This window comes from Desmodus rotundus, chromosome 8, assembly GCF_022682495.2.
Source record: "Desmodus rotundus isolate HL8 chromosome 8, HLdesRot8A.1, whole genome shotgun sequence".
NCBI classification, from domain to species: domain Eukaryota; kingdom Metazoa; phylum Chordata; class Mammalia; order Chiroptera; family Phyllostomidae; genus Desmodus; species Desmodus rotundus.
This window is the reverse complement of record NC_071394.1, coordinates 132,171,459-132,182,950: the sequence shown is the minus strand read 5'-3', so window position 1 is coordinate 132,182,950 and position 11,492 is coordinate 132,171,459. Positions and strand designations below refer to the sequence as shown.

The window sequence follows — 11,492 nt, the reverse complement described above, 5'->3', positions numbered from 1 at the left end:
TGCCTGGAGTCACAGGGTGGAACACGTAGCTCCAACCCACCCACTCGCTCCCATTTAACCCAGCCCGCAGCCTCTCCGTGACTCCGCGGCTCGCCCCCCGGCCCCCGCCCTAACCGCCCCCCCGCGCTGCCGCCCGCCTCCCCGCCCGCCCCACTTCTCATTCACTTGGCTCGCACGGCGCAGAAGGCACAGGGAGCACACTCCGCCAGGCTGTGCGCAGAGCCGGAGCCAGAGGCCGCGGAGACACTATGCACGCCCCCAACTGAAGCAGCAGCACTTCGAAGCCGCAGCTCCCGGCCGCGCAGCGGGTTCCAGGGAGCTCAGACCTAGAGGAAGCGCTGCCGGGGAGAGATCCGAGGGCCCCTCCAGGACAGTCCTCACCCGACGCTCTCCTGCGGCCAGGCGCGCATAGTGGCCCCGGCTCGCCGTGCCATGGAGCGGATCCCCAGCGCGCAGCCGCCCCCCGCCTGCCTGCCCAAGGCGCCAGGACGGGAACCCGGAGACCTACCAGGGTAAGTGGGCACCCCTGGCCCCTCAAGCCTCAACTCCAGCCCTGCGTTCCTCACCGATCTCGACTTGGAGCAGCTCCGGGCGCCTCTGGGGGCTCTTGCCCGCCGGGCTCTGCAGCCGGGGCGCACGCAAACTCACGACCCTTCCTGGCCCCTCTCCCTGCAGGATGGATTTTGCCCACATGTACCAAGTGTACAAGTCGAGACGAGGAATAAAGCGGAGCGAAGACAGCAAGGTAAGAGCCCCGCGCGCCCCTGGGGACCCCAGCCCCTAGCACGCGCTGAGTTTCCGAGAAAAGTTTTCTCACTCGGAGGCTGGAGGGGTTATGCAAGGTGCGGACTCGGTCCCTCCACCGAGTGGCCCGGAGAAGAAGGGGCAGGAGGTGGTGGTTCTGGGTGCGACTGTGCCGCGCCGCGCCGCGCGGTGGGGAGGAGGGGGCTTCTCACCCCCTGGCTCCGGTGCCCACCGCCTCCGCGTGCGCCTTGCAGGAGACCTACAAACTGCCGCACCGGCTCATCGAGAAAAAGAGACGTGACCGGATTAACGAGTGCATCGCCCAGCTGAAGGATCTCCTGCCCGAACATCTCAAACTTACAGTAAGTGAGAAGCTGGCGGCGCTCCAAGCCGGCTCCCCGGCCCAGAGGGCGGGCGGGGGTCACTCGCCGCCTGCAGGCCCCGCGGGGAACTGCAGGGCAGGGGGCTGGGTCCCGGCCCGGGCGGCTCTGCGTGGGGGTACCCTTCCCCGGCGCGGGTGCTTTCTGGCGGCCTCATGCAAATGAGGTGAGAACCGCTTGGACTTCTCCAAGTTGGCTCCGACGCCAGCCGGCCTTCCGTTCCGTGACTTTTAGACTTTCCCTTCGGGTGCTCTTCAGGGTTCTCGGGCTTTCCCGGCTTGAGTAAACCAGCACCCGGATTTTATTCAACCCCTTTTCTCCTTTTTTTTCTTTTCTTTCTTTCTTTCTTTTTTTTTTTTTTTTAATAAGAGGACTTGTTTTGGTATGTGGTTTTCACGTTCGCCCTTCCTTAGCAGAAGCCAACAGCTTACTAGCTTGGCTGCCTTTGGTTGGGGAAAAGGAGAGAAAATAGTGTTTGAGGAGGAAGCAAAAAACCTGGATGAGCTGCGAGGTAGGAAAGGGTGTCAGGGAAGAAGCCGGGAAAGCCTCTTGGCTGCCAGACGCAGGCCAGGTCCCTCCTCCCGCTGACACCAGGCAGGGAAACGTTTGCCTGCTCGCTCGGATTCCCCTGAGGACAGTCAGCCGCGGCTGCTGGCGCAGTGACCTGCCAAAGCCCAAAGCCATCTCCTCCTGCAGCCGGGCTTCCAAAACGCCTCCCCACGTAGGTGGCCCTCATTGTGTGTGCTCTGGTGAGGAATAGGTCGTTTTTTAAATCTCTAAATTTAAAATTCAATGTAGCCAACCAGGACAGGCCAGCTGAGTTTGTTTGTTTTTTTCCTTTAGAAACATTTCTCAGGGCTAGTCAGTGTCCCAGACGCGGGACCTGTCTGAGCTCGCCGCTGACGGAGATTTCTTTTGATTCCAGACTTTGGGTCACTTGGAGAAGGCGGTGGTCCTTGAGCTCACCTTGAAGCACGTGAAGGCCCTGACGAACCTAATCGACCAGCAGCAGCAGAAAATCCTGGCCCTGCAGAGCGGTTTGCAAGCCGGTGAGTGCCTGCGTCTGGCTGGCGTCTCGGGAGCGTTCTAGCATAAACAGAGTCTTTGGGCCCGGCAGCTGCTCTAAGAAACGCTCCTGCAAGGAAAGGCTCGCGCCCTTTGGTAGGGGGAGACGCCGGTCTAGCCTTCCTAAAATGTCAGGCTTTTCATTGGGAGTGCTGCTGTGTGCCACCTGGCAGGAATACCTATTAGTCAGATGATAAAATATTTCTGTGGCATTCTGGCTTCAGAGCTTCTGGGCGTTTTGCCCCCTCCCTGGTAAAATGGCAAGGCACCTACCGTTCGCCCCGTGGGTGTTTCACAGTTGGTTTCTCAGCGCTCTTTCACTGGGAAGGAAGCGCAGACAAGCCCCAGTGTTTTCCTGTCTCTCTGCTTCCTCCTGGCTCCGTGTGTGGTAGGATGCTGGCCCAGTGACAGGGGAGTTTTTCCCGCATTTCATGTGGTTCCCTGAATAGCCACTGGGTATCTCGGTGGATTGCGCAACCTAACGAAACCACTGGAGTTTCGTCACTGGTTTCTACTCCCTTCTAGAGAATCACACTCACCTTCAAACCCTCCCGCCTCACTGCTTCCAGATAATACTGTACGGGCTGGGGAGTGGCTCCCCTGCCCACCCCCTCATTCCATCCCGCTCTGCCTTCCCCGCCAAGTCTAGAGGGGCGAGATTCAGGCACGTGCTTCTGCCAGATCCTCGCTGAAAACAGAAAGCTGATCGATCACACCTAACTTCCTGGGGGCCGTGGGTCAAATACACGGAAAAGGCTTCGAAATAGCCTCTCTGTTTACAGAAGACAGTGTGTCTGTCATGGGTATAAGTCACTGGAAATAAGATTGCCTTAGGTGACGTTGTCCCTTCATTCTTTCTCCCGTTTTGAGGCCAGGTGGCCTCCGCCCGTCTTGCTACAGTGAGACTGATGTTCTGTAAATCAGCTTTGTGGCTTAAGAGACATCAAGGGTGCTGTGTTGCTTGCAATGAAAACTCGGGCAACAAGCAGGGACACAATGTGTCTCTCTTTGTTGCGGTCCACTTCCAGGCTGGGGGTCTTCTGCAGCCATGGCTCTCATTGTATCTGCGGGAGGGAGGGTGGTGGGGGATTTTTATGCGGTTACTTCTTATCCTTCTGCATGCTATCCGCACCTTCTCTGCTCGCGTTACTCTCGGAGTTGGGAACTCAGATGAGCAAGTATCATAACAAAAAGCGCAGCTCGTGGCCTTGGGCTTCCTGAATGAAACGTCTTCCCTTGCCTCTGTGTTGATCCAGGGGAGCTGTCAGGGAGAAGCGTCGAAGCAAGTCAAGAGATGTTCTGCTCAGGTTTCCAGACATGTGCCCGGGAGGTGCTGCAGTACCTGGCCAAGCACGAGAACGCTCGGGACCTGAAGTCTTCGCAGCTCGTCGCCCACCTGCAGCGGGTGGTCTCGGAGCTGCTGCAGGGGGGGCCCCCCAGGAAGGTGTCGGAGGCAGCTCCCAAGGGCGTGGACTTCAAGGAGAAACCCGGCACCCTGGCCAGAGGCTCGGAGGGCCCGGGGAAGAACTGCGTGCCGGTCATCCAGCGGACTTTCGCTCACTCCAGCGGGGAGCAGAGCGGCAGCGACACAGACACCGACAGCGGCTATGGGGGCGAGTCGGAGAAGGGCGACGGGCGCGGCGAGCAGCCCTACCTCAAAAGTGACCACGTGCGCAGGTTCGCCTCGGGAGAGCGGATCGGGGCCATCAAGCAAGAATCGGAAGAGCCCCCCACCAAAAAGAGCAGAATGCAGCTCTCTGATGAGGAAGGCCGCTTCCCTGGTGGGGACCCGGTGGGCTCCCCGTTCCTAGGCCCACACCCCCACCAGCCCCCCTTCTGCCTGCCCTTCTACCTGATCCCGCCAACGGCAACCGCCTACCTGCCCATGCTGGAGAAGTGCTGGTACCCCCACCTCCATGCCCCTGCTCTACCCAGGCCTCAACGCCTCCGCCGCAGCCCTCTCCAGCTTCATGAACCCGGACAAGATCTCGGGGCCCCTGCTCCTGCCGCAGAGACTCCCTTCCCCCTCACCGCCCCACCCGGCCGTGGACTCCTCCGCCCTGCTCCACGCCCTGAAGCAGGTCCCCCCTTTACACTTAGAAACCAAAGACTAAACTCTTCAGAGGGTCCTGCTGCTTCACTTCCCACCCTCCCTTCTCCCCCCACCCCCCACCAAAAAAAGTGTGTGAGCACGGCGAGATTGTTCTGGTGTGTGCGGGGTCGGCCGAGGCCAGAGACAACAGTGGGGGGCGGGTGCATGTGTTCCGTGTGTTGGTTGGGGCCCAGGGCCCACACAAAGGGGTGCCTGCCGGCCGGAGCGTTGGAGATAGAGGTAGAAGTGGACCTCTGGGCTTTTCCCCACCTGGAGAAGAACCCCCTCTGATAGGAATCAGCTGGATTTTCGAAAGCTTCAAAGCCTCGGTCTGTGAGTCAGCCTCCACATCAGGGAGCCAGGTCTGTGGCTTTGAGGAAAACGCACTTTCAGAAGAGGGTTTTCCAAAGCACGGTGCCCAGCCCGCTCTCCTGACCCCGCCCTTCTCCCTCCTGTTGCCTCCGTGACTCACCGCCCGGGGAGAGGGCTGCCAGATGGAGCTTTCTGAGGGCGGTGAGATGGCCGTCGCTGGCGTAGCACAGCAGCGGTTTGGAGAGGTTTCCGCAGGTCTGCTCCCCACCCCTGCCTCGACGAACAGAGAATGTAGTTCCCTCCCTGGGCTTTCGGGCTTGGGCAGCAATGAGCTCACTGAGGAACTGAAAAGGGTCCTGGACCAGCCCAGCTGCCAGGGGAGGAGGAAGGAGTCCCCCGGGGCCTTGGGCACCTGTTCCCAGGTGTTACCTCGGAACAGTCTTGCTCTCCAGGGCAGCTCACCAGGGTCTGAGAGATGTGGACCCAAAGGTCCGAGCGCCCCGAAGTGCACCCAGCTGAGTAACAAATTGCTGATTTCAATGAGCAAAGCTAGACCTGGTTTTCAGTTCTATCCCAGAGCTCCTCGCCAAGCTTAGCTTCTCCAGGGCCTACCCAGCCCCTTAACCAGGTCCTTTCTGCAGGCTAATTCCCCTCGCCCAGCGGCACAGAGGGGATCCCCATTACTGAGAGGGGTTCTATCTCCTTCAGAGAAGTTTTATTTTTGGTCCAAGAGTCCATTCTTGTTTCCAACTCGTCCAGCCAGCCCCATACCAGCTTCTCAAATGCACTATGCCTGATCGCCGGCCACGTTTTCACTCTTGCTTTTCCTGTTTTTATTTTGGTATAAAGTCATTGCCTTTATTTGTAAAACTGTTATAACTATATATTATATAAATATATTAAAAAAGGAAGCTGTTTTAGATGTCTATTTGTATAATTACTTGATCCACAAAGCGAGAAAAATGAATGTATTCCTGTTTTTGAAGAGAAGAAGAATTTTTTTTTTCTCTAGGGAGAGGTACAGTGTTTATATTTTGGAGCCTTCCTGAAGGTGTGAAATTGTAAATATTTTTATCTATGACTCAATGTTAAGTAGTTGTTTAAAGTACTTAATAAAATAATGCTTTTCCTGTGGAAGAGAAAGAGGGTCCCTTGCATTTTGTCCAGTAGCTCGATCGTGAGAGGTGGCCGTGTCCTGCCCCCCCCCCCCCCGCCGCCCCCATCTTTGTCACTCAGCCTCTCCCCAGCCTTGTCTTCCGTCAGACGGAAAAGGCTGAGTCAGTTTAGTAGGTAAAGATTTGTGTAAGTTTTTTTTTTTCCAACTCATCCTTGCTAGAGGTTCACCGTCACCCTAGCCCTCCTCCTGCAGTTAACCAGAAAGGACATTTGGCCCCGGGTCTGCCCGCGTCATGGTCCCTGGAACTTGACAGGAAAAATCAAAGCATGAAGGCGTGGGCCTTGGCGTCTGGGAGCCGGCGGCGGGGCGGGCACGTGGAGCAGCGCTGTGCTGGAGAGTCACGCAGCCATGGTTGACGCGGGGCAGCGGCTCGGCCCCAGTGGTCTCGATCTGTCGAGTCCAGCAAGGCCTAGTGGGTTTGCCATATCCTGTCTTATGGCTGCTGAAGGCAACATCCCATAATTATTTTCTACATCCTTCCTGGACTTCCTCTCCATGGGCGTGTCTCTGCGTGAACGAATACTGGCTTCCCTTCCTCAAGTGCTCTTCTGAGAAGGAAAAAATTCCATGGGAACAGAAGTGGGAAACGGCAGGTGGCATTTTGGTGCCCCGCCCGCCTCCCTCCTCGAGGCGTCCTGATGTTTCCTGGTGGCCGGTACCTGGCTCGCCGCACTCCAGGCTGCGAGGTACCCCAGTCTTCCAGAACCCTCTGTCATCAGCCAGGCAAAGGTGCCACCTGCCTATCCTGACTGTTGGCTTCAAATGTCACCTTCCCTGTCTCCTAGGAGCCAGCAGGCGACAGTGGATAATTGCCTGGCTTGTGTGAGATGCAGACAGCAGGGTCTAGAAGGTACAATTGTCCCCAGACAGCATGGTGTCCTGGAAGGAGCCCTGGACCAGGAGGCAGGAGGTGCACTGGTGGGCTCATCAGCCAACAGAGGGTCTGTCACCTCCCTGGCAACAAGCCTGCTTTTAACTAGGAAAGGAGGGACTCTGAGCCCCCTCTGGGGTCAGGTAGCAGGCACAGGGCCAGTCTGTGAGTTCTTCTTTCTCCTGGGACCTCGGGGCCAGCTTCCAGGCCTCCTGCCTGACACCCCCCTAATTCCTCCATGAATTGCTAGACCGTTTTCAGGTAAAAACCCGAACAAGTCAAGTTTATGCTGGGGATGGAGCTCAGGGTGGAAACCAAGAGCAAACTCGTTTTGCACTTTGCACGCCCCTGTCCCCTGGGCCCCGACTCAAGGACTCGCTGCTGCAGGGACAGAAGGAAGTGGTTGGAACAACCTGCACTAAAAAAAGTTTTGAGGGTTCAACACATCGTCAGCGGAGAATCCCCCTGCCACCGTCGGCCCCATCCAACCCCCCTCACGTGGCAGCTGTCCCTCTTGCCTCCTTGCTGCTTCTAGTTTGCCCTTGACCTTCCTCTAGCTGAGTCGCAGCAGGTTCCAAGTGGCTCAGAGGGAGATGGGGACAAAGAGGACCTCTGTTTGACAGGGGAGGGGGTGTGAGTGTGAGGGGGCGAGGCGCTGGGCAGGGGCCCAGGAGAGGCGGCAGCAGGCAGGGGAGTGGAGGCTGGGGACCCGGCGGCGTTCAGACAGGGCGTGATCTTCCCGGCCCGCCAGGATGGTCTCACCCCGCGCTGACCCGCCTCGCCTGTTGACACAACGTCACGTTTCCGACTGCAGCCCTTTCATGTGCAGCCCGAGGCTAAATGCGGCTGCCGGTTCCTGGAAGCAGACGTGCCTGGCATCCCGTCAGCAGAAACCTGATCCCCGGGGAAGCTGGGCACGGCAGGCCCTCGGGATCGCTCGGCCCCCAGAATAGGGCCTGGCAGCCCCCGCTCACGCCCAGCAGGAGGGAATCCGATTGCCGGCCTGCAGGGGTGGGGTGGGGTGGGGTGGGGAGCTGGGTTTAGGCAGGGCAAGGGACTAGGGCCTAATTAACTAGAAGCTTCCCACGGGCCGTCGCCCATTCCCGAAGCCTGACAACCTACAAGTACTGTAGGAATACCACTGTAGTTCACACTTCGTAGATAAATAAAACCAGGCTCAGAAAGGGGCAGTAACTTGCCCAAGGTCACACAGCTTTTGAGGCACTGAGCCATTAGGGGGATGGTGAGTACGTTGGATTGGAGCTCCCTTTAACAGGGCCCAAGGTGAAGCGTTTCCCCGAGCCTGGTTAATAATAATAATAACGACACTGGTACTATCACTAACTGCAAACGCAACAGTATCGCTTACCACTCATTTGCCAGGCACTCTGCAAAGCACTGTGCACACGGTAAATTCTCACAGCAACTGCATGAGGTAGATGGAATTAATTTTCCCCTCATATGGTTAACAAAATGTAGGCACAGAGAGGTTAAGTAACTTGCCTAAGGTCACACAGCTCCAGCGATGAATTGGACCTTAAACCTAGGTAATTTGGCTCCAGAGTCTCTATGCTTAACTTCAAAGCCACACTGCCCTTCTCATTAAATAATAATCATGGTAGTAATAATAGTAGTAAAAGTAGTAATAATTGCCACTGTTCCTGCCATATTTTGAGTGCTTTTCCTATGCCAGGCACTGTTGAGCACCGTATGGGAATCACCTCTACTCCCTGCAGCGCCCTGCAGGGTACGCATTCCTGTGGACCCTGTGCAGGTGAGGAAGCCCTTGCTTCTGAGCTGAGGGGTGGTGCATTAGCTCAGTTAGCCCTCAAAGCAGCTTGCAGGGCGCAGAGAGGTAACGAAAGCTCAGAGTAAGATCCGCTGCCCAACTGTCTTTATTTGCTTCCTTACCGAAGGCCCCACACACCAGGCCCCGTCAGAGATGGGCCCTTCCTCTAGCTGACGAACCAGCCCCGCGGGCCTCTCCTGGGCAGAAGGAGGGCCCTGTAGGGTTACAGTGCTACAGACTGTAATCTGGGTTTGAGGAAATTCCATATCGTTGTGTCTGGGGTGGGGGTGGGGCCTGCTTCTCCTCTCGCAGCTCTCTGAGAAAAGGGGACAGGGAGTGGGGCCTGGGACAGGACCTGGGGCAGCAGCTACGCAGGGCCCAGTGTGGCCAGGCAGTTCTGAAGGGGGGGCGGGGGAGATGAGATTGAGTTTCAGGCTCCCCAACTGGAAGGGGACCGGGGCTGCCTGGGAGACCAGTCTTTGCAACGCCTGTCCTTCCCAGGCCCCTCGACCACCCCGTCCTGGCCCAGGTCCCCAGGATTGGCTGCTGAGGGGTAAGCAAGAGGTGGCCTGGCTCCGTGGAGTAGGGCCAGTGTCTCAGGTTGGAGCCTGACACACAGCCAGGGTTCCCCTGGGGCCTCGGATCCCACCTCGAGGCTCACAGTGTGTGGAGCTCCCAAGTGGCTTCAGATAAATACCATGTGTTCACCGGATCGGCGTGTTCTCCCGAGACCCAGAGGTCCCTGAGGTACCACGTGGTATGGGCGTGGGGGGGGGGGTGGCTCTGGGAGTCTCACCCCTTCGGCTGGAGCGGCTGCCTTTCCCTCTGACTTATGTGTTGCAAGGGTTTGTGTGAACACGAGTTTCATTGCTGAAGCAGCACAAACACATGTGCCACTGAACTGCGGCCCCTTCCTCAGGCACGGCCTTCACCTCACCCGCCACTGTCTCCAAGACCCAGAGGGAGGCTGAGGCCACTCGAAGCCACCCCCCACCCCCTGTTTATCCCGGGCCATCTGTTTGGCCCAACTACCGCAGCAGAACATGAGCCGGGTGAAGCTTCTCCCATTGGCTAGGAAGCCACCAACACGCTGGTCTCGCTGGCCATCCAGTCTTGTGATGTGGCTGGATTTGGGCCCAGGGGTTCCTTCCGCTACGGATGGGCCCCTCCCTTCCTGGAGGAATCTTAGCAGAGACACGGAGGTGGGACATCGGGCATGAATCACCAGGCTGCTAGGTAGGGGTGTCGACCTCAGGCTGCAGCCACAAAGCTGGGGACCGCCAGCCTCTGCTACACCTAAGTCCCAGGCCTGCTCCCCCACCCTCCCCCTCCTCTGAGCGGGGAGGGGAGACACTTGTGCTCACTTATTTGTTGGGGGAACTAACACGGTTTGTGCAGCTGCCTGATGGGTCATCCACAGCGGTTGGAGTTATGCAAAGGGTCTCTGGGGCATTCGAGTGAGAAAAGGAGGGAAAACGACTCCCTTTCCCCCCAAAAAATGTATGTTTTGTAAAGTTTTCATTAAAATATAGAATATCACCATGGAGAGTTTAAAACTACAAAGTAGACCGGAACAACAAAAAGAAACACAACCCCATCTAAAACCGGGCAGAGGGTTAGAAGAGGCATCTCTCTGAGGAAGACGCACCAGTGGCCCGGAGGCCCCTGAAAAGACGCGCAGCCTCCTTAGTCATCAGGGAAATGCAAATCAAAACCACAGCGAGGTACCGCTGCACACCCACCGGGAAGGCTGCGGCAGGGACGACGCAGAACGGAAAATGCGTGTCAGAGGCTCTGGACGACCAGACCCTTCGGACTTCGCTGGTGGGGCTGGGGGCTGCTGAGTCGCCCTGGAAAACGGTTTGGGGGTGCCTCAAAAAACTAAACGGCATCACCACCCAACCCTGCCATTCCACTCCCAGGTGCGTGGCCAGAAGAACTGAGGACAGGGACCGAGTGCATCACAGCACTGTGAGCACCGATGAAAACAGCCGGAATGTTCCCCAGCACATGGACGGAAAAGCCAGACGTGCCTTGTGAGACACTGGGCTCCGGAGGGACAAAGCACCCATCGGGGCTTCAACCAGGCCGGCCCCGAGCACTCGGTGCACAGGACAAGCAGCCAGACACAGAAAGTCTCGCTCCCCGAAACCGGGTTGCAGCGTCAGCCGCATGGGCCTCTGTCACTCCGAGGGCTGTCGCTAGACGGGTGTTCACGGGGCTGGGGCGGCTCCTAGTCCTTTAGCAATCCAGGGGTGCTGCCTGTCTGGGAGGCAGTTTGCAAGAGGTGTTGGGAGCCTGGGAGCCTGTGCGACTTAGGGCATGGGATCTGGGAGCCACCTGCAGGGGGTTACAGATGGGGTCTGCAAAGACATCACGTTTGTGTCATGGTGTAAAAAAAAAAAAAGAAAGAAAGAAAATCAGAAAAATGGCCTAGAAGACACTGGGGGAGTGATTTATGTCATGTGCAAATGCCAGAATGCCCAATAATGCCAATTAGGTTGGGAGAGTGTTTTATTTATTTATTTATTTATTTATTTATTTATTTATTTATTGTGAAGGGGAGAAAGTAGGTCACAAAACGTTATGTTCAGAATGACCCTATTTTTTAAGTAGAGAATCACGTGTCCTCTGCCTCAGCTGCCATGCCTGTAAAATGAGGGCAATGACATCAGCCCACAGGGTCGCCGTGAGGCTTGAATGGGTTAAAAAATCCAAGATGCTTAGACCAGTATCTGGCACAGAGGAAGCGCCAGATTGGCTAAAGTCCATGTTGCCATTATTATTATTAATTATATTACATTTGCATAAGGAAAAGTTCTGGCAGACAGACAATGCAACACAATTTTAACCATCCTGGCAGGACTTGAGTTACTGTTACTTTGAGCATTTTTGCTGCTTTATGTTTTCTTTCCTTCTGCTCCTTCGTCTTCTTTTGCAATGAACATGTGTTGTTTCTGTAATATGAATTGTATCGTGAAGGCCAAAACCAGAACAAGAACGGGATTCTAAGGCAGCCTTGGTAGCCTGGCCCCCGAGGAGCCCAGGGGAGGGCGTGGGAG

The 11,492-nt window shown here is 56.8% G+C and overlaps 1 protein-coding gene across 1 annotated transcript; it reads left to right on the top strand.

Annotated features, from left to right (window-relative positions):
* Positions 1–135: 135 nt before the first annotated feature.
* BHLHE40 (basic helix-loop-helix family member e40) lies at positions 136–4,437 on the top strand. The gene is given in 6 exon segments (XM_024565903.4): positions 136–512; positions 676–745; positions 999–1,106; positions 2,050–2,173; positions 3,446–4,095; positions 4,097–4,437. Coding segments are annotated over 6 exon segments (1,239 nt in total). The 5' UTR covers positions 136–432; the 3' UTR covers positions 4,304–4,437.
* Positions 4,438–11,492: the final 7,055 nt, after the last annotated feature.